This window comes from Cucumis melo, chromosome 8 (genome assembly GCF_025177605.1).
Source record: "Cucumis melo cultivar AY chromosome 8, USDA_Cmelo_AY_1.0, whole genome shotgun sequence".
In the NCBI taxonomy this organism is placed as follows: domain Eukaryota; kingdom Viridiplantae; phylum Streptophyta; class Magnoliopsida; order Cucurbitales; family Cucurbitaceae; genus Cucumis; species Cucumis melo.
In genome coordinates this window covers 21,080,273-21,106,438 of record NC_066864.1, presented here as the reverse complement: position 1 = coordinate 21,106,438, position 26,166 = coordinate 21,080,273, and the positions used below count along the sequence as shown (strand labels likewise).

At 35.6% G+C, this 26,166-nt stretch overlaps 1 protein-coding gene across 1 annotated transcript; it reads left to right on the top strand.

Annotated features, from left to right (window-relative positions):
* The first annotated feature begins 1,390 nt into the window (after positions 1-1,390).
* On the top strand, positions 1,391-21,362 carry LOC103486096 (CBS domain-containing protein CBSCBSPB3). Its single transcript, XM_008443932.3, has 14 exons — positions 1,391-1,766; positions 1,877-2,048; positions 2,152-2,284; positions 2,592-2,762; positions 4,009-4,087; positions 4,185-4,298; positions 12,728-12,794; positions 12,925-13,030; positions 13,174-13,232; positions 14,928-15,034; positions 15,103-15,221; positions 19,539-19,621; positions 19,701-19,790; positions 20,863-21,362. The coding sequence occupies exons 1-14, from the start codon at positions 1,621-1,623 to the stop codon at positions 21,034-21,036; spliced, it is 1,620 nt and encodes a 539-aa protein (XP_008442154.1). The 5' UTR covers positions 1,391-1,620; the 3' UTR covers positions 21,037-21,362.
* Positions 21,363-26,166: the final 4,804 nt, after the last annotated feature.

Below are 26,166 nucleotides of genomic sequence, written 5' to 3'. Positions count from 1 at the left end.
TTCGTTTTTTTTAGAAATGAATTCATCAGTGCTGAAGTATGTGGTTTATGACACATTGTTATCACTCGAATGAGCGACTCAGTTGAACCATAAAATAAATTCTCTTTTAGACAAAAAGGGGGAGTTTGTTGGAGTTTTTGTCTAAAAGATTTTATGGAATATCTTTGACTAATTATCTTTGATTAATGAATTAAAAAATGAGATATTTAAGAGATAAAAAGATTTCCCACTATTATAGGAATCTTGTTAAGATAAAAAGATCTATACATATATTATATACGTGACATTACGTAGCGATGAGGTTTAGTGGCGAAAAATACAAGTTGAAGATGGTCTTTTGCATCAAGGTCGTCCGCAGAAGCTACAGAGTTAAAAAGGTACGATGATCTTATGTTAATGAGGTCGTCATGTTGATCATAGTAACAATTATTGATGAGTAATAGACAAAACAAGTGATTGGTATGATCACGAGGATCTTTAGAGGGATCTAAAGACGTCGCCAAAGATACACTCATGTGTTTAGGGGGAGCCTGAAGCTAGACATCGTGAAGATAAGTAACTCAGGGGGAGCCTGGAGTCTGATGTCAAGACGCATGTTATTAAGTTATATTATTGAACAGAGTACCATATGCTGTATCAATATATATTAACTCAAGTGAATATTAATAAAGATTACTCATCAGGGCTGTACGCAGCTCCCCAAACGTAGGCAATATTAGTCGAACTGGGTTAACAAAGTTTCACGTGTTATTCTTATCTGGTGTTCTTCTAGCTATTACAACTGTTATTAGCTTTGGTATTAACTGGAGTCCTAATTGATTATCTCACAGTTTTTTTCAATCTTGATCACTGAACAATCAATTTTGAAATTTAAATATAATATTTATGAGATTGTTTTCAAATATACCAAAATAAATCAAAATATTATAAATATAACAAAATATCATTAATAGATGCTAATAAATGTCTATCTTAGTTTATGAAAAAAATCTCCCTCGCTTTCTTCTCCAATCCTTGAAAAGACATGTCCAGTTGGATTTGGATCCAACAATTTATTTGATCTAATTTTGTTATAGAGTAGAAAAGAGACAAGTGTCATCCTAATTTACAACAATTGTTAACTGACCATAAATTCAATAAAATTAAATTAAGATGAAGAAATTTGATTGATAGTTTTTTTCCCAAACAAAAATCAAAGTACATGTATGAAAAGAATAGTATTTCTATTTAACCTTCAAAATGTCTTTTTGCTGAAACCAAATCTGATTGTGAAACAAAACAAAAATCGTGTGGCGGCTGTTTGTCCCCCAATCCTTCACTTTTGTTTCATTAGCATTTTCCTTGAAGAACTAAAATAAAAAATATACATACATATATAAATAGAGAGTTATATTATATCATTTTCAAAGCTTTACCTCTCGCCTGAGGAGTTCACGGTGGCGACGGACGGGAGAGAGTTCATTCGAACCTCTATTCTCTCTCTCTCCGCTCGCTTTCTCCCTCCCAAATCAACCATTCTCGATCCCATTTTCGTTTTCATTAGCCCTTTTTTCGTCTTTTATTTCCATTTTCTAATCGTTTCTAAACAATTTGAACCCTAAATTCACTGTTTCCTTCATCATGACTACTCAACTCGCTCCTCCGGGAAGGAAGAACCCTCTCGCTCAGAAACGCCCTTCTTCCACATCTTCCAGGAAGTCGGTATCCGGCGATAATGGCACCTCTAGTAATGGCAATGTCCTCAAACCGGGTTCTCCTCAGTTGCCGTGAGTGGCCTTTTTATTTAATGTTTCTGCCTTGTTTATGTGTTTTTCGATTTGAATTCTGATGTTGTTATGGCTGAACTGACTTTGATGGGGTTCGCTTATTTATTTAGATCTGCTGCTGTTGGGGAAAGGACGGTGAAGAAACTGAGGTTGTCGAAAGCGCTTACGATTCCTGAAGGCACTACGGTTTCTGAAGCGTGTAGAAGGATGGCTGCTCGTCGTGTTGATGCTGTACTATTGACGGATGCGAATGCTTTACTTTCGGGTATTCTCACCGACAAGGTTTGTTTTGGGATGTTGTTGTGTTACTCATTCTCCGTTTTCTCCTGTCTTTTGATTTAATCTTGTTGTTGTATATTTGTTTATGGTCATGATGCTTTTTCAGGACGTCGCTACCAGGGTTATAGCGGAGGGGCTGAGGCCAGAGCAGACTGTTGTATCCAAAATTATGACACGGAATCCCATTTTTGTTACTTCGGATTCACTTGCTATCGAAGCCCTTCAGAAAATGGTTCAAGGTTTGTATTCTGTATATTCATTCTTTAGTTGTCGTATACTCGTATGTCTATAAGGGCTTCCTTTGGCTTAATGACTGGTGACACAATACTTAGATAAGTGGAGGGTGTAGGGGAAATGACTGTAATTAATCAACGTTCAAGCTATCGTTTATTCACAACAGCTAATAAGAACATCTATCGTGGTTGTATTTTGGACTGGTTTTAATCATTTAGTATTTTGTTCATTATAGGAGCTTTCCCCTTTTTGATTAATTCTTTTTACCTGATCACACAAGCATCCATCATTTTTACCCTTCATTTTCAACAGGAAAATTTAGGCATCTTCCGGTCGTTGAAAATGGCGAAGTTATTGCTTTGTTGGATATTACAAAGTGCCTCTATGATGCCATATCGAGAATGGAGAAGGCCGCAGAACAGGGTAGTGCCATTGCTGCTGCTGTTGAAGGGGTGGAACGCCAGTGGGGAAGTGACTTTTCTGGTACGTTGTCCCTATTATGTGCATCTTTGGGTAGATCTTCTTGTGTTGGATGCACTTTTCTTTTCTTTTTCTTGTTTCCTTATTTATTTATTTTTTTTTTGTGTGACTGGTGTTATGATGGTGGATTCAGTCAAATTTAAATGTCCCTATCTTGAAATAGCAATCTCATGAATGTCAAGGGAATAATGTGCATGGATCCTTAAATATGATCGGGCATCAGTACAATAGAAGTAAATTTTAGTGCCAGATAGTAATTATAGTTATGCCATGTTGATAATGATAATGATGTTATCCAACTGGAGGTCTAAACATGTATGGTTTTACACCTACTGATCCCACTCTCTCCCTCCTCCCATTTCTAGGCTTCTCTATTATTCTCAATGTATAACTATCTTGTACTTTGAGTTTATTAATACTATAGAAGCTTGTCTCCTTTTCAAAAAACATGCATGGTTTTACTATCGAGTGTAAACATGTTCTGAGTTACATTATTCATGAACATAGGTAAATATCCTTTTCTCATTAGATGATGACCTTTTCAGTTTTCTCTCTCTATTGATCATCTAATGACAAAAGGATATTTATCTATGTTCATGAATAATGTAACTCATAATTAGTTGAGTGATCTAAAGTTATATTGTGCTATCTCTACTTGATTCCTAAAGAATGATGTTTAACTATAATTTACATGAATTGGGGAAAGAAACTGTCTGAATTTCTGTTTAGTGAACAAGAAACAGTTATATAAACATAATTTGAGATGAGTGATTCATTTTCTAATTCATGAGGAATTTTTCTTGTTTGTTTGGTGAAAGCTAGACATGTCCAACTGTGTACATTGCTGGATTTCAACTTCCATATGCTTGAATATCGAATGTATTTTCTGTTTCATAAAACGTCAGCAATAGTCTTACCATTTTGATGTTCCTAGTTTGGGATGGATAATAATGAACTTTCAATCATGGAATTGTCCTTTCATCCATTATAGATTATGCCACTCTATGATTATAAAAATTTATATTAAAATGAAGACCCAGTCTTGACTAAAATGACTGGGATAGACATGATGCTTAATTTGTTCATTGTAGAAGTAAAATCCCTTTGCATTCACCTGAAGGTCATTGCATTGCACACCACTTGCAAGTCCATATTGTTTTATTTTCTGACTCTTGTACAAAAGAAAATAAGAAATTATTTTCATATTAAGTTGTATAATTTTCACCATTCTTTTTTATCTTCATTTCAGCTCCCTATGCTTTTATAGAGACGTTGAGGGAGCGGATGTTTAAACCTTCCTTGTCAACCATCCTTTCTGAAAATACAAAGTACTTTATCTAGCCTTCTCATTTCTTTGTAAGTTAAAGAAGATATTTAATGCACCTTTGGATCATTACCAAGTTTTGTAGCTTTATATGTTTTCAGAGCTGCAATTGTCTCGGCATCAGATCCTATATATGTTGCTGCCAAAAAAATGCGGGAGTTACGAGTTAATTCAGTTGTTATGACAGTGGGAACTAAGATTCAGGGGATCCTCACGTATGGCATTTTTCTCTAATATTTATTCTATCATAATGTTTCTTGATTCTTGTGCCTTCTAATTTTTTACTAATCAAATACTTCTTTTATAGGAACTAGAGATATTATAAAAAAGAAGGTGAAAAAAAAAAGGTACCCTCATGATGAGGGCTTGAGAAAATCCATCTCCCAAAAATCTATGTGATGAGAGGCTTTCAAAATTTTTCTTCTCGATTAATAAACCACTTTCATTTAGAACAAATGAACAAATGAATGGAATTTCAAAGTACTTGATTCTAGAAGAAAGTGAATTGCTCTCTTCTGAAATTTCTGGTGTTCCATCTTCTTTACACCGTTTATTGACCATGACAATGGATCAATAATCAATGCTAGCAGTGAGGATTAGAAATCAGTTAGTAAATTTGATGGAGCCTAAAGGAAAAGAAAGGAGAGAAATCACCTAAAACAAAATCAAATTCTTAGTTATCAATTCGTGTAGACATTTCCCTGTTTATAAAGAATTTTTTTTTGAAAAGGAGACAAAAACTTCTTTATTAATAATAACTCAAAGTACAAGAGATTTATACAAAGAGAGAAATAAAGAAGTAGTAATCAAGGGAGTCCTATAGGGATCATGAGGTGCACCTGTGCATCTCAACTAGGTTGACATCCCCTTAGTGTCAAACATTATATCTCGAGAACAAACATAAACAAACCAACATAGAAACAATAATAAAAGCATCCATCTTGTTACAAAGGTCCAGAAAACAAAATGGGACTGGAAAAGAAGCAAGAAACAAATGGGGAGCCCCAAGAAAAAAACAATCTCAAAATTAAAGACTAAAACAGGGGCAATCCTTCGAGTCTTAAAAAGCAATAGAGAGCTTCAGGTTGTGAAATCTGCAAACAATGAATCTGATGCAGCAACAATTAGGCAGGTTGAGAAAGAAAAGTAGCCCAGTTAAGGTAAATGTCTTGGATAGAATAATTAAAGAACTCCTTTTTAAGGGAACACCAAGTTGCAGCATTTAGATATGTAACCCACATAATTTCTGCCCTTGGTCTTGCTTTATTATGGAAGCTGCGTTGATTTCATTCAAACCATAATCCTAAAAGTATGGCTTTTGACAAATTTTCCCATATGATACTTGATTTTTTGGGCAAACTTAGACCCGACAGAAGTTAAGCCACACTAGCATTTAGTGAATGGTCAAATACCCAAGCTAAATTGAACAAGGAGAAAATCTTTACCCAGCAGAATGACAGGATAGTTCAAGAAAATATGAGAAAGATTCTCACTAGCCTTCAAACATAGAGGACAGATCGAGGGGAAGAGGCTTTTATTAGAGACTTTCTTTTGCAAGATTTCTGAGCTATTGAGGGACTCGAAGACCATAAGTCAAATGAAAATGTTAATTCTCCATGGGTTGCCTGATTTCCAAATTGCTGAAAAAAGGCGTTTTCCATTGGGAGACATATTTTAAGTGAGCCGAAAGAGACTTAACGGAAAACCGGCCTTGAGAATCAATGGACCATGATCTATAATCATTAGAGTTACCCACCCTTTTAGAAGAGAGGGGAGGGAAAGTAGTGATTGAAAGTCTACAATTTCATTATCCTTCAAACTTCTTCTAAAGGCCAATGACCAGGAAGAGGTATCATTGTCCCAATTGCTGCAACTGAACTAGTGGGCAAAAGTGCAATTTTAAAGAGCCTAGAATATTGCTCCTTGATGGGGGCATTACCAATCCAAGGATCTGACCAAAAGCCAATTCTACGGCCGTTACCAAGATTAAAGGAGGCTAATGAGTCCACCGACCTCCACACTTTAGCAATGCTAACCCAAGGGCTCCTTTGACTATTATCGGACTTCCCTTTAGTGAACCAATCAAACGGCTCCTTACTGTGGATGCTTCTAATTATTTGCCTCCAAAGAGCTGACTCTTCTTTTGAGAATCTCTAACCCCATTTAGCGAGCAAAGTAGTGTTATGAATTTTAATTCTTCCTAGGCCAAGACCCCATCTTTTAGAGGAGTTGAAACCTTGTTCCATTTAACAAGGTGGTTGCTTTTAATGCCAACATGACCTTCCCAAAAGAAGTTTCGCATGATTCTCTCCAAAGAGGCAGCCACACTTTCAGGTATTAAAAATAAAGATAGGTAATATGTGGGAAGACTAACCAGTACTGAGTTGCATAAGGTATGTCTTCCTCTTTTAGAGATGTTATATTTTTTCCACCTATCTAGTTTCTTGTGAATTCGATCGATGACTGGTTGCCAAACATCTTGTGCTGAGGGTAACCTCCCAAAGGGAGACCTAAATAAATAATTGGAAGCTTTTCTGCCTTGCAGTCTAGCAAGTTTGCTGTTTGAATCAAATCATCCTCTCCCACATTAACACCACTAAGGGCTGATTTCTCCCGGTTTACTTTCTGTCCCGAACACCATTCAAATAACCTAATGGCATCCTTAAGCTGAAGAAGCATCTGCACATCATACTTACAGAAAAGAAGAGTGTCATTGGCAAATTGAAGCAAAGGGAGGTGGATCATGTCTTTGCCAACAAGGAAACCTTCAAACTGGCCGTTACTATGAAGCTTGTTTATGATTTCTCCTAGAACCTCACTTACTAGGAGAAATAAAAAGGGGGAGAGGGGGTCCCCTTGGCGGATACCTCGAGATGCTGTTATACCGCCTCTTGGCTTACCATTAATGAAGACGAAAAATTTTGGATTTTTTAGGCAGCCCATTATCCATGAAATCCATTGGAGACTAAACTTTTTTAGAGATAAAGTCTTTTCTAAAAAGTTCCAATCTGCCCTTTCAAAGGCTTTTTCCAGATCAAGTTTTAAAATCCAGCCCTTTTTCCGTTTTGCCTATAATCTTCCACTGCCTCGTTGGCAATTAATATTGGGTCAAGAATCTGCCTACCTTCAATAAAAGCGCTTTGGGTTGGACTTATAATTGCATCCTTAACTTGTTTTAGACATTCAGGTAAAACCTTTGCAACTACCTTGTAAGTTAAGGTAATGAGACTAATTGGGCAGAAATCCTTGAATAGAGTCGCATTTTCTTTTTTCTGCACTAAACAAATGAAGTTTTATTGAATACAAGCATTTAATCTTCCATTTCTGTGGAAAACAGCCATTAAGGATTTGAAGATATCCTTGAAATTAGACCAGTGTTTGATTAGGAACTCCGCTGTGAATCCATCCGAGCCCGGGGCTTTACTGCTGCCAAGTGCCTTCCAAGCTTTAAAAATTTCCTCTATTGAAAATTGGGTAACAAGAGCCACATTTTGAGGAAACACAAGACCAATCGCCATTAATAGGTATAAGTCTGTCCCCTGAAATTCTTGTATAAAGTGTCAAAAAATTGTAGCCCAAGCCTTTCAATGTCACGGAATGAAGTTGAAGCGACCCCATTATCATCTTTTAATTCTGTTATGAGGTTCCTTCTTTTCTTTGTATTTAAAAAGTGGTGGAAAAAACCCTTATTCTCATCACCCAAAGACAGCCAATTGAGCTTACTTTTCTAAATATAATTACGCTCTTCATTTTGGTAAATGCCAAGTAATTCAGCTTGCAATGCTGTTCTAGAATTGACATTTAACCCAATCAACTCAGCCACAGAATCATATTTTTCTAATTCTAACAGCAAGATTTTCTCTCTTTCTTTTACCTTGGCTTGCACTGCAAAGTTCCAAGCTTTTACTGCCATTTTGACTGATCTCAACTGTTCATGAAGAATGAAACCGGCCCATCCTCGGAAGTTCGAACTACCCACTGTTTCAACAATAATCTGATTACATTCACTGGACAGCAACCAACTATTACAAAACCGAAAAGGAGAGGGACCCCAAAAAAAAGCACCAGCCTCCAAGATTAAAGGAAAGTGATCCGAGAAGATACATGCTTTGCGTGATACTCAAGGATTTTCAAAACAAACATCCCACTCTTGATTTAGGAAGAACTTGTCTAATAATGATCTGGAAGGAGAAATACAATCTCTAGACCAAGTGAACCTTCCATTTTGCAATGGAATTTCCATGAGAGTAACTGAATGGATAAACTCATTGAACAATGACATTCCTCTACTGCTCCTGCCAATTGGAAATCTTTCATGAGCCCAATGAGTGATATTAAAATCCTCACCTAAACACCAGGCCACAGCCGAACAAGTAGTTAAGGTAGACAATTTAGGCCAAACCAATTTCCTTTATCTGTATCCACAAGGGCCATAGACATTTGTGATCCAGCATACCTTTTCGCACAAAGTGAGGCATTTGATAGACAAAGAGAAGCGCCTTTTAATAACCTCAGTTATCCAGATTTTACTGCTGTCCCACATGGTAAGAATTCCCTCATAAGAACCAACAGGAGCCACAAAATCCCAGCCAATATCCATAAAACTCAACAGTGATTTTATGAAAACCGAGTTCAAGGTATCCTTCTTGGACTCTTGAATCATGACTACATCCGGACTACAATGTTTGATAAACTTTTAGAGTGCTGCACGTTTAGAGGAATCATTCAAACCCCTAGAGTTCCAGGAGACAATCTTCATAATGACTGGGAGAAGGAAAAGGTGGCTGCACTTCTAAATTAAGCCGTAATAAGACCACAATCACTGACTATAGATACCAAGTCTTTAGGCAAATCCATTGGAATTTTATTAGAGGGAGTTTCCTCATCATTGAACAAAGCATTCAGGTCCGTCTTTTCAATTTCGCAGTCTAGTTTAAGGTCAACCTCATTGCTGGAATCAACTGAGTCTTCACTACCAACGCTGATTGGAGAGGAAAATTCAAGCTGGTTTTTGAGAGAAAAATCATCTTTGCACGGTGAGCCTCGCAGGAAGGATACCTTCGAATTAGAGATGGTGGATGGAAAATTGAGACACTTTGAAGAAGAATCAACATTTACTGACCAGATGCAGCATTCCGAAACCTAAATTTTAGAGCTGTACACTTCCAGAAGGTCCGGGTTATTGGCAGAAACAGAGTGCTTGCTGAGGTGGCCGAAGAGAGTCCAAAGAGGGATTTTTAAGGTCACAAACCCCATTAAATTCAGATTTTAGGAGGGCAGTCCACACATTGTTGAAGGAGGTTTGTTTGCGGATATAATGCTTAAGAATTTTTGGAACATGAGAGGCTTTACTACCTTTGGTGTTCTTGAAACGGTTAGAAAAACCGAAATCCGAAGAAACTTGACCCGTTGGACAAAATTCATTATTACTCAAAGAGTTATTGAAGTGGGCCTTTTTTTCTTTATTCCCCTCAGTTGATAATTCACAAAATGCCTCTTTGACTACCGGAATAACAAAATTAGAGTCATTAAAAGTGGATGCCACTGCCTTTTTACTACAGCTGTCTGACTTGGGTTCATCAAAATTAAAGAATTGGGGCTGTACGGCTGGGCTCACATTTAATTCTTCTACAACATGGCTGTCGGCTGCTATATTAAGTTGGAGAGAATTTGAGTGGGGAGAGCTTGATAAACCGTTTGTTGCAGCATTAAATGGCAGGCCGACTGTCTTTTCAATCTTTAAGTACTGATTTTCTCTCTCTTCTGGTGCTGCTTTTTCGTCTTCTAAGTGTGTGAAAAGACCATCTGCATGCTGATTTGAATTATTCCATCTGAAACAGGGCTTTTCCGACAGAGATTTAAGGACTGGTTCACTTTCCGGCCGATCAAGATCTTCATCTTTGCCTCCCAGCTTCCTAGGTGCCTCGAATGGGTTCCTTGAGATGGATGGAGCATTCTCATTGAGGAAGTTCCAATGCCTCCCCTCGTAGCTCTTCATCAATAATCACTTAATTTAGTCTACATAAATCAATAGGATTGGAAAAATCACTAAGAAATAAGTCATGTTGAACAGTTACAGGGGCTTCTAATGGTTCAAAATCCCAAAATTAAGGAAGAAATTTCCTCGAGTCTCACTCTTTATTTCTATAGTTGCTGGTAAAAATCCACACAGATTTTTTCGAACTTTAATTCTTGCTTCAGAGCACTCGATCAAATTAAGTGTTTCTAGAGCTATACTTTCTAATCCTCCAAAGTAGGCCCCAATTACTTCAAAAATACTTCTTCTCCATAAGTTGAGAGGAAGATTTTTAATTGACAACCATCCTCCGAAACCTTCAATAAGAGTTGGTTCGTTGTGTCTAGCATCATTCCATTTATCAAATAACAGATGAAATTTCCCATAATTGAACCATTTACCTTGAGCATAAATCAAGTCTTCAATTTTTCCTTGGGTAACTTTAATGATGACTTTGTCTGCAAATAAAGGATTGATGCTGATTTTGGCTTGAAATAGTTCTTCTAGATGATGTGAAACAATGTCATGTCCTTCCAATGATAAAAAATGAACAGTCTATTTAGAACCCATAGGTTATTGATATCTTCCTCTAAAATGTCGTTACTTTTCCGCACCCAAAATTTATCTTCTAGCTGCTTCACAGAATGATTTTTCTTAAGATAGGGTAGGATTTCTAAGGGTAAAAGCCAAGCTCTGTTTTCCTCGAAAACAGAGTATATTTTTCTTTGGAAACTTCACTTTGTCTGCATAACTTGAACCTGACTTTGGGAGAAGGGAGGCCTGCGGTTTTGAATGGGCGGATTCGAATTGGAGAGAGGAGTGCCATGAGGTATAATTATGAGTCATAAAAAAGGACTTGATCATATTATGGAAGGAAAACCAACCTCGCCGCGATTCTCCTGAGTAAATATGGATGAAGGATTGTATTCCAGAGGTACTACAAACAACACACCTTAGGAACCAACCAGATGGAGTTTGGAACTTGGATAGTCTAGTTATTCCAGCATCATCATTCCCAGATTTGCTAAAAAACTTCCAGGCTGGTTCTTTGACTAGAACCGCTATTGAATTAGTGAACCATTCCAATTGAGTCTTGGATAGACTGATGATTTTCTGGAAATCTACATCTTCAATGTGGAACTGCCCCTTTTCTAACCATATGCAGTAGAAAGGGTCAACAATTTTGCAACTAACTTCCATTTCTGGAAAAAATGGTGCTGGGACTCCGGAGTGAGGGCCACTTGGGGAGTTGGGAGAAGACGTGACCGGAGATGCTATGGCCGGAGTGAGGGGAGAGGAGGGTGGGTAAGAGGAGAGAGGAGAGAGGAGAGAGGAGGGAGAGAACTTACCTTTTTATTAACATGACACTCATTCTGCCTCTGTATATAGAGAATTGGAAAGCAAACAAATCTTAATTCTAATTAATCAAAGAAACTAATCCTAATTTTAATAAACAAGGGAATCTAGTCCTAGTCATAATCAATTAGGGAAACTAATCCTAATCCTCAAATTAAGAATTTGACTAAGATACCCTAATTTACCCTAATCCTACTACATCATTTTATCCATCAGAAGAAAAGAAAAACCCTGCTCTCGAGTTTCAAAAAGAAAATAAAAATTACAAAGTTCTTTTTCGATGATTTGTAGGAATCCCAAATAAAATTGTTGACCTGTGGAAATCTTGCACTGCAACTACAAAGATGGAAGGGCTTGTAAAAAATATGAGAGCTGTAGAGCATGGCCCTGATCAAAATTTTCTTTGGTTGTTGAGAACTGTATACATGCCTGCCACCAAGAATTGTGCTCCGCCATTTTAACTAAAGTTGGAGAATGAAAGCAACCGATGAACCTACTTGAAAGTTTGTTGTTGTGTTGCATAACCCCAAATTTGTGAAGAAAAGGTTGAAATAAACCCATGAAAAGGGAGGAAATCGAAATTAGGGAGGACTGAGTCTGGGTCGAGTAACACAAATTCGAATAGGTCTGGTTGCGTGAAACATATGCTAGGAATTGAGCACACATGATAACGGAAGAAATATCCTTAAAGAAATCAGAAACTGAAGTTGAACTGGAGACACTAAAATTTATAACATTTCAATGTCTCTCCCTCATGCTGGATCACAATGTTAATAACTTCTAGATAATGAGAATCTTCCTCTATTTGATATTTGATTCATGGCATTCCTCCTGAACTTTTTTGTTTGGGTACTTGGCTACCTTTGGCAGTAAAAAAAAGTATCATGACGGGTTATCTTTGCATAGCTGCCATCTATTAAAGAGAAAAGGTGTTCATTGCCTTCTTTGGTTGATATACTTTTGTTGATCCTCTACCATGTTTTCTACTAAAATTCCAGGATTTTAATCGAGTCCAGGTCAAATTCATTCCAACAAATAAAATTCCAGATATAAGCAGTTTTTACACTGCATCACAGTATTTGTGTTGGTTGTTTGGTTCTTGGTCTAATGTGCATGTTGGTCCAGAACTTTCGCATTTGTGTTGACCCATCATGATTCAGAAGGTTTTTTATTATTAATATTATTTTTTTAATCTCCTGTATATTTATTTACTTTATTGTTATGTTACTGTCGTTTACTTATGTTATGGCTGTTTCTGAAAATGTACTACAGTTCAAAGGATATTCTTATGCGTGTAGTGGCACATAATCTTTCTCCTGAGTTGACTCTGGTGGAAAAGGTTGGCTTTTGAAAAATTAATTTTATTTATTTCTGTATTCTTCTAATATTCAATCTTCAAATGCTGTACTGCTCTGTATTTACTTGTCCTAGGGGTATATGATTGATTTTACGATCTCCCAATTCTCAAGGTAATGACCCCAAATCCTGAGTGTGCAACAGTGGAGACGACAATCCTTGATGCATTGCACATAATGCACGATGGGAAGTTCTTGCATCTTCCGGTTTTAGATCGTGGTGAGAACTTTTCTCAGAATCTGAATTTTGTAATGTGAATATATCATAAACACCCCTCTTCTGGGGAAAAGGTTGCAACCCACTGAAAGGAAATGATATCCCTAGTATGGAAATGATTTTTGATGATAATATTTATCATGCAGAGGGATTGGTTGTTGCTTGTGTAGATGTTCTACAGATCACACACGCTGCAATCTCCATGGTAAAGTAATTCTGTCTCACCCATAGTTGTGTAATCGTTAGTCTGATCAAAATAGCAATATAACTTTATGGATATAATTCATTAACGATAAAGGCCGAAAGCTTTTTGGGTATGGACTTCCAAGTGTTTCATAAATTCTATTTGTCATGCATATATTCAATAAGTTGGGTTGGGCCATTAAACTTTGTCCACCCTCTTCTTTCTTTTTTTCTTTTCTTTTCTTTTTTTTTTTCCTTTTTTTTTTCTTTTTCTTTATAAAAGCAATCACTTTTAGAAGTAGTTTTTAAAGGACAAGTATACTTTAAACTTACTTTTAAAGGACAAGTATACTTTAAACTTACTCCACCCAATTTAGTGGTAGGTTTTTTTTCCCTCCTTCTGGCTTTGGCTTGGACCAACTTCTAGCTATCAAGGTGGTGCTTGTGTTTGAGGTACAACTTTTAGAAGCTTAGATTTAGTGTTTCTGGTCAGTGGTAGGTGTAAACTTTATGCTGGAGGGACACAAGATTCGAGCAGATTTCATTCTTTTTATGAAGGGCAACAAATTTCATTGATTAGTGAAATCAAGCCATAAACTCCATAACACCTATAACTATAAGTGGATTGAAGATTTTCCTATTGGTAATCAAATTCGAAAGGCTGTTGTCTGAGCAAGATTGATATGAAATGGTTGAAATTGGGAGATGAAAGGAATAATTTTTTCTATTCATTTCTGTCAGACGAAAAAAAAAAAAAAGGAAAAATTTGAGCACAAAATTTATTTCAAATAATGGGAACTCCATCCAGTCTTATCGAGAAATTGAGTATGAGGTTCTGAATTATTTCTCCACATCATACCAGAAACTTCCAGGGCAGAGAACCATTCCTTCAAATATTAATTGGGTGCGAGTCTCAGATTCCCAAAATTCTGCTTCAGTGGCTCCATTCTGTGGTGATGAAACCAAAATGGCTTTGAAGGCTCTTGAAAAGAATAAAGCGCTAGGTGCCGATGGCTTCACAATGGAGTTTTTTTCTTTTTCTGCAGGCTTGGTTAAACACTTTGATGAGTTTCATAATAATGGCCGGGCTATGGGTTTTAGGGGGATATTGATATTTTAGAGTTAGTCAAATAAAAATGACAAAATCCTGAGAAAACTGTCATATATTAGCGTAAGAAAGAAGAAGACAATTATTTTGAACTTAATCAGACCCATGAATTTGTGAACATTTAATAGTCTTATTATTTTGAATTGAAATAATAACAACTGTGCAATTTTTATTGTTTTATTTTATTTTTCAATTGAGATATTAGAATACGAAGAGAAGACTTTTATTTTGAACTTACTCACTAAAAGCTTTCTTTGGAAGGGGAGGGGGTTGGATTAAGGTAAAGGTCTCATCTCTTGAATTGGTGGTAATTAGGAATATTCCATTGGCTATTCTGATTTTTTAAATCAATTATCCTGAATTTTAAACCCCGAAGTGCTGAAGCATTGCTGATGCTTTGTAAATTTGAACTGTTTCATATAATTTTTGTTCCCAAGTCGATCAGCAATATTATCTTGCAAAGCTGTATGCAACATTCACGCATAAATATCCTGTGTTTTTGCATAAAGTTGTAATCGTTTAAGAAGCTGCCACCTTAATTGTAATAAATATTTTTCTTATTAGCAGATATTGAATGTCAATTGCTAACAAAGTTTTTTGTCATTCAAGGTTGAGAGTGGTTCGAGTTCTGTTAATGATGTGGCAAGCACAATGATGCAAAAGTTTTGGGATTCAGCCCTTGCTTTAGAACCACCTGATGATATTGATACTCATAGGTATGAGTTATCTTTAGTTGTTATGTTCTTCGATTATCTGATTGTAAGCTTTTGTGAGAATTTTGCAGTGAAATGTCTGCATTCATGGCTTCGGAAGGGACTCTAAATTATCCATCTCTAGGTCTTGGAAACTCATTCGCTTTTAAATTTGAGGATCTGAAGGGTCGGGTACATCGCGTAAATTGTGGTGAGTGTTGATGGTTTTCTAGAGCTATGATTTCGAAGAGCTTTATTACATGTATATGAATATATGCGTGTGATTTATTATTAAGATGTAAACCAAGTGTGGTGGTGGTTTTAGGCGTTTTCTTTAGGGAACTATTTCATTAAGAAAATGAAATATACAAAGTCGGGAAGCCCCGAGTCTAAACGAGTCTGAACTTCTGTTGGGTTCCAAATCCCCTGAATCAGCAAAACCCACACAATCCCACAAAGTCAAAGATCTCCTGCTGGGGTATTAATTGATATATTCAAAGATAAACTCAAATGAGCCATGATATAGACTAGAGTTCAATAGAAAGAAAACAATATGAAGGTAATTGAAAAAACCGAATATATTCCCAGCACCATTTGTGAGAATTGGAGGTCGCTCCTCTTTTTCAGTGCTTGGTTTTGGATTCTACTATTTTTCGTGCCCTTCTCAACTTTCAATTTCCTCCTTATACCTCTGTTGTGGACTCCGGATAACTGATTCTTCAGCTTATGTCCCAGCTCTCACTTATCTTCTGTGTATTTCCTTCTTGACCCTCCTCGAATAAGTGAAATGGATATGGGAACAGCTTACACGTTTCATAATCATAAGGAAATCCACCTGATCCTACGACATTTGGGTGGCAAGAAAACTTGTTGGAAGACCATGTGCATTTTGTACACTAATTTAACCGACTAAGTTCATAAACTAGGACTAAGTTCATAAACTAGGACTTAATCTTGAACAACTGGTAAATTGACAAAGAGAAAACTGTTAAAGAACCCTTCACTCATGGGATTATTTTTTGTTGTGGAACTGTTTCTTCCAAGAGTTTGGCCTCGAGTTAGTTTGCCAAAGAGATGTTCGTGAGTCGATTGAGGAATTGCCTCTCCATCCATCCTTCAAGAGGAAAGACTGGTTTTTATTGTTAGTTGGGGTGCGTGCTATTTTGTGGGACATTTAGGGGGAAAGGAATAATAACGTGTTTAGAGGTGTGGAGAGGGGCCAATGTAATGCATTGTCCTTGGTGAGGTCTCATGTTTCTCCTTGCCTTTGGTTTTGAAGACTTTTGTGATTATACTCCAGGTAGTATCTTATTTAGTTGGAAACCATTTCTTTAGAGGGGCTTTGTGTGATTTCTTAGTAGCCCTTGTATTCTTTCGTTTTTTTCTCAATGAAAGCAATTGTTTCAATAAAAAGAAGAAAAAGAAAAGATCTAAACCTAAATAAACAAATTCGTTTATATCAAATATTAAATCCTAAGTAGGAGGCCTCCATGGAATGAACCTATTCATTTTAACTTTTGTATTAAGTCCATGACATTTGGTGTCACCGGCGATGCAACGTATTCTCAAACTGGAAAGAATATGGGCCCGAATTTAGAGCAACCGTAGACAAAAAGATAGGCCAATGATCCGAAGCAATTCTAGACTCTCTTGACTGCCGGAGGATTCCAAACCTCTCAATCCAGGCCTCTGATCAAAGAAAGCTGTCAATCCTCGTTGCTGCCCTACTGTTAGCCCAAGTGAACTTACTCCCAGCTAAAGGAGGACCAAATAAACCCCTATCGTCAATAAACTTATTAAACATTCTCATGAATCTTGTAATTCTCCCATCAGAAGCCTTCTCGTTAATGGAACGAACGACATTGAACTCTCCCGCCACACCATCTCGGGCCACAATAACCATAAAGATCCCCTAGCTCCTTCCAAAATGACCCCCTTCCTCTAATTCTTGGAGGACCGGGTCCTGTAACACAAAACACTTCACCATCACTGTCTAAAAAAGCAATAGTAAGGGATTCTCTTTTCTCTTTCTTCTCCTCTTCGAGAATAAGGGCATCCAACCTTTCATTCTTGGGATACTCTTGTGCCCTATGCAGTTTCTTGCAAATAAAACATCCACCATCAGGAGACTTGTTTGAGTCAGACGTCTTACCTTTGCCTTTTCTTGGTTTTTTGGTTGGACCTCTATCTGCTCGTGTAGTTGCTTTTGGACTTCTTTCTATTGTCTTTCTTCTTCTCAAATGAAGGCGAAGAGATGAGTGTTATAGTCCACCAAAGCATCTGCTACAGCCACTACTTCAAACCTAAAAGAAAGTTAAACAATTTGTCCTCCTCTGCCAGGTTATGGATATCTAACATTGATGAGCTAAACTCCTTAACATACTCTTCAAAAATGTCGTAACTTTTTCAAAGCATTCCTTGCAGTAAACACGATATTGCAAGGCAAGAACTGACCCTTCAACTCTCATGGAGTTCCATGAAGCAATTCTTGGTCTACCTACATCTTCGTTATACGAAGACGCCTATGCCACTACAACTTGGTGTGCCCATAAAGATAAATGCTTGCCATTCCCTCCCTACCTTGTTTCGGGATGTGTGCGGCTTTGAAGTACTTCTCAATATCCCATAGGAAATTTTCCAACTCCTTAGCTTTCCTTGAACCATTAAATGTTTTAGGTTCAGGAATCTTTAACTTAGTAGCAGTCATGTTTTTTGTGGCAGAGCTGTTTGTCTCGACAAGTCTAAGCTCCTCATTTGCATTGCTGATTCTTGCATTTGCTTTATCAATTTTGAACTTAATGTTATGGAGTAAGAAGATATCTCTTCCAACATCGTATTGAAGCGTTGCTCTATGTCTGCCATGAAGGTAGTAGAGGAAGTCTGGATTTACTTGAAACATACCTTGTGTTGAGTTAGAATAACCAACTCTATGAGTGATGCCCAATGGTACACCAATGTATTCCTGAAGATGGGTAACACGATCCTTCTAGTAATTATTGTCAATAATGTTACATTCAAGGTTATTGGAATAACGTAATCTTGGACATGCTCTAACTCCTGTGTGCACCCCTTCACTTCCTCTGGCTCTTTCTTTCTATTTAATGGAATAACGTAATCTTGGACATGCTCACTGTTGTTGTTGAGGATTTTGGTCCAAGGCGACTCTCATTCCTTCATGTCAGGAGCTTTTGGAACCATCAGATTATATTTCTTTGGTTGAGTTTGTGTTTCATCTTGATGATTGTTGTGATATTCTCTTTTATTAGGAGTGTTTTGAACACAGTTCATAATTGTCACTTTTAGATTCCTTGGACGCCCTCTGGTTCTCCGAAATAGGGTAATTATACTCTAAATTTTCCCAGAGAGCCATGTTGAGAGGAGCCGTTTCTATTTTTCTCCTCCTTGTCAGAAGCTAAACTAAAGCCTACAGGATCTTCTCTTAATCATATTTTTCTTAGTAGGGTAAGTCCAACCTCCCATTAAAGAGTGGTCAACCTATGTCATGAGGAATTGTGATCACTACATATGGTGTTTCCATTGGCAAGAGTGTCTAGAGGTGTCAGCTCATGTTGAGTTGGTTAAAGCCATTAAACAATGGATAAAAGTTTTAAAAAATACTGGTAACAAACATATGGTGATCACCACAGATGATGGACTTGCAAAGATCGTTTTTAATCTTCTTCCAACGCAGGTAAACATCCTTTTTTGGGTCATGTTAGTTGGCCATCTTGTATCTCAGTCATGCAACATAAACTTCCTACCAGCTGCCTTTCTCCCTCCATCTGCCCATTAGGCCATCAGCATGGAGAAGACCCTATCCACCTCTTCTTCTCGTGCTCTTATACAGTTTGTTGTTGGGAGTTCTCAATTTTCAATTTGTCTTGGGTGTTTGGTGTTGACTTTAGAAGAAACCTCTCCTTTACTTTGGTTAAATACAGTAAAGTCATTAGTGGCGGAAATATGGTTTGAAAGGAACCAAAGGGTGTTTATGGTAAATCCCTTGAATGGTTGGGATTGTTTTGAAGTTGCTCACAAAAATGCCTCCTCGTAGTGCTCCTTTTCCAAGCCTTTTGAAAGTTACAGCATCCAAGAGCTTTACTCAAACTGGAGCACTTTTGTCTTTCCAGCTTATTCGACCTTGTTATGAGTTTATCTTTTTGTTCTCTTTGGTTTTCTGGTTCTTTATGCATTATGTTGTAACCTTGGTAAGGTTAGTGTTTTGTAGTTTTTTTTTTTTGTCTTCCTTGTAAAGGTTGTATGTTTAGCCTTCGTTGTGTACTTTTCGAAGAGTGCATGTAGGATATGATGAGGGTGCCTTGGGGTGTTAACCTAGTTGAGATGTTTGGGTGTGCCTACTGATCCATAGGTCTTTATTTAATGTTCTTTGTATAACGCTCTTGTACTTTGTACATTAGTCTAAGAGACTTGTTTGCTTTAGGGAAAAAAAACTGCTTCTAACAAAGCAGAAAATGAAATTATAGGGTATATTCTATCGAGTTTAATTAATTATCAATAATTGTTTTCTTAGGCACGGAGACCTTGGATGAGTTGGTATCTGTTGTAATGCAAAGGATTGGTGCTACTAATAGTGCTAGTCGGCCTCTGCTTTTGGTATGTTTCTGGCTACTTTTTCTGCATGCATTTTTTTTGAGTTCAATGTGTAAGTCAAGAGTTTTGTTTCTTTTACCAGTATGAAGACGATGAAGGGGATAAAGTAGTTCTTGCTACTGATGGTGATCTCTCTGGTGCTGTAAACCATGCCAGATCCATAGGACTAAAGGTAGTTAATTTAGTAATAGTAGTTAATTTTCATGTTCGTTTCTTAGTATTATTCTTTTGTGACATCATGTTTTTCTTGTTATTCTTACTTCTTGGTTATCCAAATGTTTGTCGTGGTTTTATTTGTGCAAAATTACTGGTATGTCAAATTATTCATAATATTAAAGGATATTTTTTAATACGGTGCACAAAAGCACCAATAAGTCAAATGTACCAAAAGAGAAAAGATATCCTTTACCAGAGGCAAGGAGTTAAAAAGGGGTTTCGACCTGGCAATAGTTGGAGAGATTGACTAAATAGAGTAGTGTTTCGTTTTAGATAATGTACATTATAAGGATGAAACGAAGTTTAACCTTCTAATATATTTTGAATTTTTTAAAATCATCAAACATATATTTTTCCTTGATCCGAAATTTCCAAAAGAATTCAAGGATTGCAAAAGAATCTCCCAGCAGCAGGTATAGACAGCTATAATTGCCAGTCCTCTGTTAACTATGTTCATTACTTATTTTGTTTACTTTGTTATTCCTTTGGCACGTAGTTTGTCTTTTGTAATTTCATCTTGTGAACGAAAAGAAGATTCGCCATTCCTCATTTTATTAAAAGAATAAATTAAATAGTTGTCTTCTATGACTTCTGCATATTTTGGCCAGTTTTTGTAAATTCCAGAACCCCTTCATGCTCATGCTGAAATTGAAGGAAATATTTATGTCTAACAGACTGCTGAAAACACTTGCAGTTCATAATTTTCGCTTTCTTTAAAAGATTAAATTACTTCATCTTGAATTCTATTCTCTAGTCCATAGATTTCCACAGGCTCTATATTTCTTTTCTGGATCGTAATTTAGTTGATGGAATCTTGTGCACCCTTCTAAAGCTGTCATCTACCCAACGTTTTCTTTTCTAGTAATTTGAATTCAATAGCAATAGTGGCAGGATATCGGCGCATGCCATTCTAGTATAATATTTTAAATTTTTATGCAAATTAAATGTGAAGGAACTGGGTAATCCCTTATTTTCTTTAGTGGTTGCCCTTTGATATCTTGTTTTCATTCTTTTGAAAACACTTGCAGGTTTTAAGATTGCATTTAGATTTTCCCGAATCAATTCAGCAAACAGAAGCACAAAATGATGCAATGTTAGGCTGGAAGCGTGGATCGTTGCCTTTGTATTCTGGTGCATTTGCTGCTGCTGTTGTTTTAACAAGCATTGGTGTATTGTTTTATTTGAAGCGTTCTAAGATGTAAAGTCAAACGACAGAATTATTGAAACAGAAAATGCATGCTCGTAAATTTTGGCAGCAGGATACATTGCAATACCCAAATTCTCAAAGAAACTGAGATATATAAATGGGAAAAGGTTGCAACACCAGTAGGGGTTTAGTAAAATAAATGACAAGGAATACCTGACTTGAGCGAGTTCCACAAGGGATGGCATTTGAAATATGGTTAGTTTTGATGTCTGGGTCAGATAAAGCCATCATTTATGTGAACTTGAGAATTGGTTATAAGGTTCTTTCTGCTAAGAAAAGATCATTGAGAAATATATGTTCTCACATGATGTTAGAAAAGAACTTGTGAGTTGCATTCGTAAGGCTAATACCAATCTGAATGAATGGAATATCTGTGCTGTCTTCAGGAGGTGGCTAATTTATTAGTTCTCTCCAATGGAAGTGTTTTTTTTTCTAAGGTTTCTGGAAGCAGTTATTGTTGATAAGCAGCAAATCAGACCTGAATGAACTCAATGGGAGCATTGGATTTCTTCTTCAAGAGAGGGATATTGGGTAAGTTAATTTTTTTGCAAGGGGAACAAGGACTTTTTTCCGCTCAATGTTGTCATGAAGTTTCTTTACTTCCAACTTATTCTCATATTCTCCTGAGATTACTTGAAATTTAAAGAGATGTGTTAGTGTTAGGCTATTACCATTCCCCAAAAAGTTTTTGAAATCATTCTAAATTTTAAAGTAGCTCTCTTGTAATCCTGTTTTCAAAGTTTGAAAGCTTTTCAAATCATTTGGGATGTGAAGATGAGAAGAACGGGTCTCTTCTTGCACCAATGAAAGTAAAGCTTACCTCTATCACAACACTCCATTTCCAGTATTTTCTTTTTTAAATTCTACAATGCCACCATGTAAAAAGCAATGGTGATGAAAAAGAAATGCAAGTGATGTAAGAACCAAAGTTTTGTATGTTTATTTACCTTTTACTTCCTTACATGCAACCCACTTTTATATTTCATCAACTATCAATAAAATTTGTGACCATACCAACAATTACTAACAAATAAAATTGTTTCTACAACCAAAAATTTCTCTTCACGAAATATGTACCCTTTAACATTGTTATTAAGCAAACAAAGCTTTTTTGTAAAATTGTTATTAAGCAAACAGACCTTTTTATGTTTCAATAGACAACGCTATAAGACCAAATACATAATTAAATAATCGATGACATTGATTTCAGTAGCCAAATATTAAAATCAAAATTACAATTTCTAAAAAAGTATCGAGTAACTTGATCATTTCTTTTCATATTTTTGAACTAGTGATGCTTGAATTTTATATCAGTTTTTTTTTTTTTTTTTTACGGAATCATATGTCAAATGTGTCGTATTTGAATTCTGATGGTATTGTTTCAACTTAGGTAAAACAATTTCCTTACCACAACAAAAGAAAATAAAAATCTTTTCCAATTGGATTATCTCTACAATAAAAAAATATTCATCGTCCCACAACTTGTATTCCACAAAATTGTTATTTACAACATTCTACGTAAAAAGATAATTTTTATTGAATAGTTCAATCATTTATTTCTTCGTCGTTTGTTCTTTCTAATCTCTACTTACGTTGTCGATGGAATCATTTTATTATTTGATTCAACTGGTTATACACTTACTAAATGGCTTTTATGCTTACTTACAAAGACAAAAATAGTCTATAATAGTTTGAAACATATTTATTTTTTTAAAAAATAAAAGAAAATAGTCTAATTATGTCTTAAATGAAATTTTATTTGACATTTAGATCGCATTCATTCGATCCTATAAACTAATATCCAATGTTATATGATGTTATTTGAACAGTGTGAGGTTGCATTCAAGTGGTTCATATTTAAGTTATAATCTAAAAAGTCTATAGTGGATAGATGTTAGATGTCTTATCCTGGTACATTGCAAATATTACTTACTTTGTAATTATTACATGAGATGTAAATGTTACAAGCAATATGAGCCCTATTGTTCATGTGAAACATATGAATGGGGTTTTTTTTTGTATAAAGGAGTTTATAGAAAGACCACATCGTGAAATAATTGGTTTCTTTTTATAACACTGTTACTTGAAGGAAACAATATTTCACTAAGATGACTATAGGAGATTAACCTTAATCTTGAGTGAGTTGTGAACTCTTGTTTAATTATGAAGGTAGTCCTTTGATCTGTATGAGTGAGAGTGACTTGATAGTCAACTCAACTAGCGTACCATTTTGGAATTTTTTCTGAGTAAGGAGTCAGAAACATAACTACACAAGAAGAAATTCACTTTTACCCATTCCTTGGGGTAACAGATGATTTCTCCCTTAATAGCCAATTATAGATCTTGAATAATGAGGCCTCAACCTCTCACTAGCCTTTGAGGTATCATTTAATCACTAGAAGTTATTTGTTCATTAGAAGAATTAATGACATTTAAGAAGTTAAATGTAACTACAGAGGTAAAACTCTAGTTTTACCTAGTTGTAATTATGAGTAACTTTGAAGAGGTAACTTATTATTGATTCGTTAAATCCATGATCACAAAAATATATCTTTAGTGTAGAGTGCAGCTATCGATCTTCAGTAGAGTGACAGGTAGTTAATGAATATTGATTAATTGAATTAAAAGGATTTAATTAATTACTCTCATAATATTAAAACTTATAATTTGTAAGTCCATTAGAGTCCACTAATAACAGTGAATTATTAGCCGACTCTATTAACTCCCCCATCAACACAAGCTGTCTCATCTCTCGATCCAAATCTGCATAACTGTTGAGTGCAATATAATTATGGAGTCAAAAAAGGGCATCTCCTTTGTCTGGAGGTTTGCACAAACTAACAAACTAGCACCCAGTGAATTACCAAAATGTTCCAAGGCATGTACACTGCATCAACTTCACTCCAAGCTTGACGTACTTCAAAATACTTGTCTCCCCAACCACGATTATCATCATGTCTTACCAATTTTTGGTGCAATAGTGAATAAATATGTGAAAAACTGTTCTTTTAATTGCATTATATATAATGGAAAGCCTGGGTGAACTTGCACCTTTTTTCCAAATAAACACAAAAATAGTATCAATTACTTATATGAGGTTGGTTGAGTGTCAAGTACGAAGTATGCAATGCAAATTATTAGAAATGAAGAAGATAAAGGAATTCATTTATATGACGACGTTGGCCAGTTCATACCTCATCATTCAACCAATGCTATGGTTTCAATAGACTATTAATTAAACCAGCTTTTGTGGATACACACACACACACACATATGCATTCCTACGTATTGAAGTAGTTGAATTCACATTCATCATCCACTTATTGAACTTCACTTCGAGGTCTTTAGGTATGTTGAAGATGGAAACGTAGTACTGTTGTATTTTTTCGTCTCTTTGCCATTGTTTGTTGTATCTTTCCAAAGGAGTCGTTATTTTTCTTTTGACCTCCATGAAATTCTATCACACTCGAAGTGTCCTCATAAGTTAATTCGATAACCAAACATAATAAAACAAATACAACTAAGAATAATCTAAAATCATTCAAACATTAAATATCGTGCAAAATGACATACATCTAAAATATCCAAAATTCATATACAAAATAACAAAAAAAATTATCCAAAACACAATGCAATTCATGCAAAACAATAAAAGAAAATTGATCCAACTAATAAATGTAATCTATGCAATCTCGTACATCCATGCTAAATGTGTCTCGTCTACCCTCATCAAATTTACATCTTATATAGGACTAAATCGTTTAGCTGAATTTCAAATAATTACTTCCATTCTAACGGCAAGAGTGATTTTTTAAACTATTTTTAAAAGTTCAATGTTTTTTAAACTTCACAAGTATTTTGGACACAATTTAATGTTCAAGGAAATTTGTATAATTTAACCTAATATAGCCTTAAATTGTTTCTACTATCTCATATGATTATTGAACACTATAGACTAATAATTTCAAGTTTGTATTTGAAAACACTTTACTAGCAATTCTTTTTCTTTTTTAGTATATGATTGGTTGAGTTGGTTCTTAGAATTTCGTATCGTAGATGACCAACATTGAAGGAGTTGGACATTAAAGATAGTCGTTGCTAGAGTTCAACCATCAAAGATGGACATCAAAGCATGTCACTAGAGTGAGGTGACAATAATTGTCAATATGGTGTGGTTGTGGCCAGAGTTGATTATTGCTAGAGTTGGCCACTAGAGGTAATACTTAGAGTACAATGTCAATGATGATTATTGCCAAAGTCGGTCAACGACAATGGCTAACAGGTAGAGTCAATTGGGAAGAGAGAATGAAAGAGGGGAAGTTGAAGTTTCTCATTGAATATGCAAATTTCATTTGTGAACATTGTTGAAGTTAATAAAGTTGAATTATTAAATGCCAACTTGTGAAGATGGTGGATCTAACACTAATAATTAGTTTGGATTGACTTTTCAAGTTTTTATAAATACTTTTCTTTCAACACTTAGGTAACACTTGGAAAGTTAATCTAAACATGCCCTAAATTAAGTTTAAAATCCATTTCAATTCAATGTCACTAAGTATCCTTAATTTAAGTTTGTTCTTTTATTTTCTTCTCTTTCTTTGGTTTTTGGTTAATTCGAGAGTTGCACTACTTAATTTGTTATACGAGATGGAAATTATATTTTAGTTTCTCAATTTTCTGAACTCTACCTAATTCTTTTTGGTTAAGCTTGAGCTATAATGTGTCAATGATTAAAAAAAGTCGGTGATTCAAATTTCCATTCTCATTGTTCCGAAGAAAATCTAAACAATCCAAATAAACTAAATTCAATTTGTAATTAATTTAGGACTGCTTACAAAAATAGCAAAAAAAATTTAATAATAAGACTTATGTCACTACATTTTCTAAATTGCAAAAGTAGCAAATTTAAAAGCGGATAACCGTTTGATAACCCTATGATAAACCTCTTATAGCCGTCCGATATCATTAATTACTTGTATTTTTCATATTCACAATATGCAAAAAAAAGAGGTACTATGAACTATTTTTTTCTATAAATTTTATTATTATCTGATGTAATTTTCCATTAATATAACCCCATAAAGATTGGCTGGAAATTGAGATATCATCTGCAACAGAGAAGAGA

Excerpts from the sequence above, each read along its gene's own strand:
- LOC103486096 (XM_008443932.3), top strand. The coding sequence starts at position 1,621 with ATGACTACTCAACTCGCTCCTCCGGGAAGGAAGAACCCTCTCGCTCAG. Across the intron at positions 15,035-15,102 it reads GATGATATTGATACTCATAG|TGAAATGTCTGCATTCATGG; the intron begins GTATGAGTTATC and ends AGAATTTTGCAG. Across the intron at positions 19,791-20,862 it reads CCAGATCCATAGGACTAAAG|GTTTTAAGATTGCATTTAGA; the intron begins GTAGTTAATTTA and ends AAACACTTGCAG.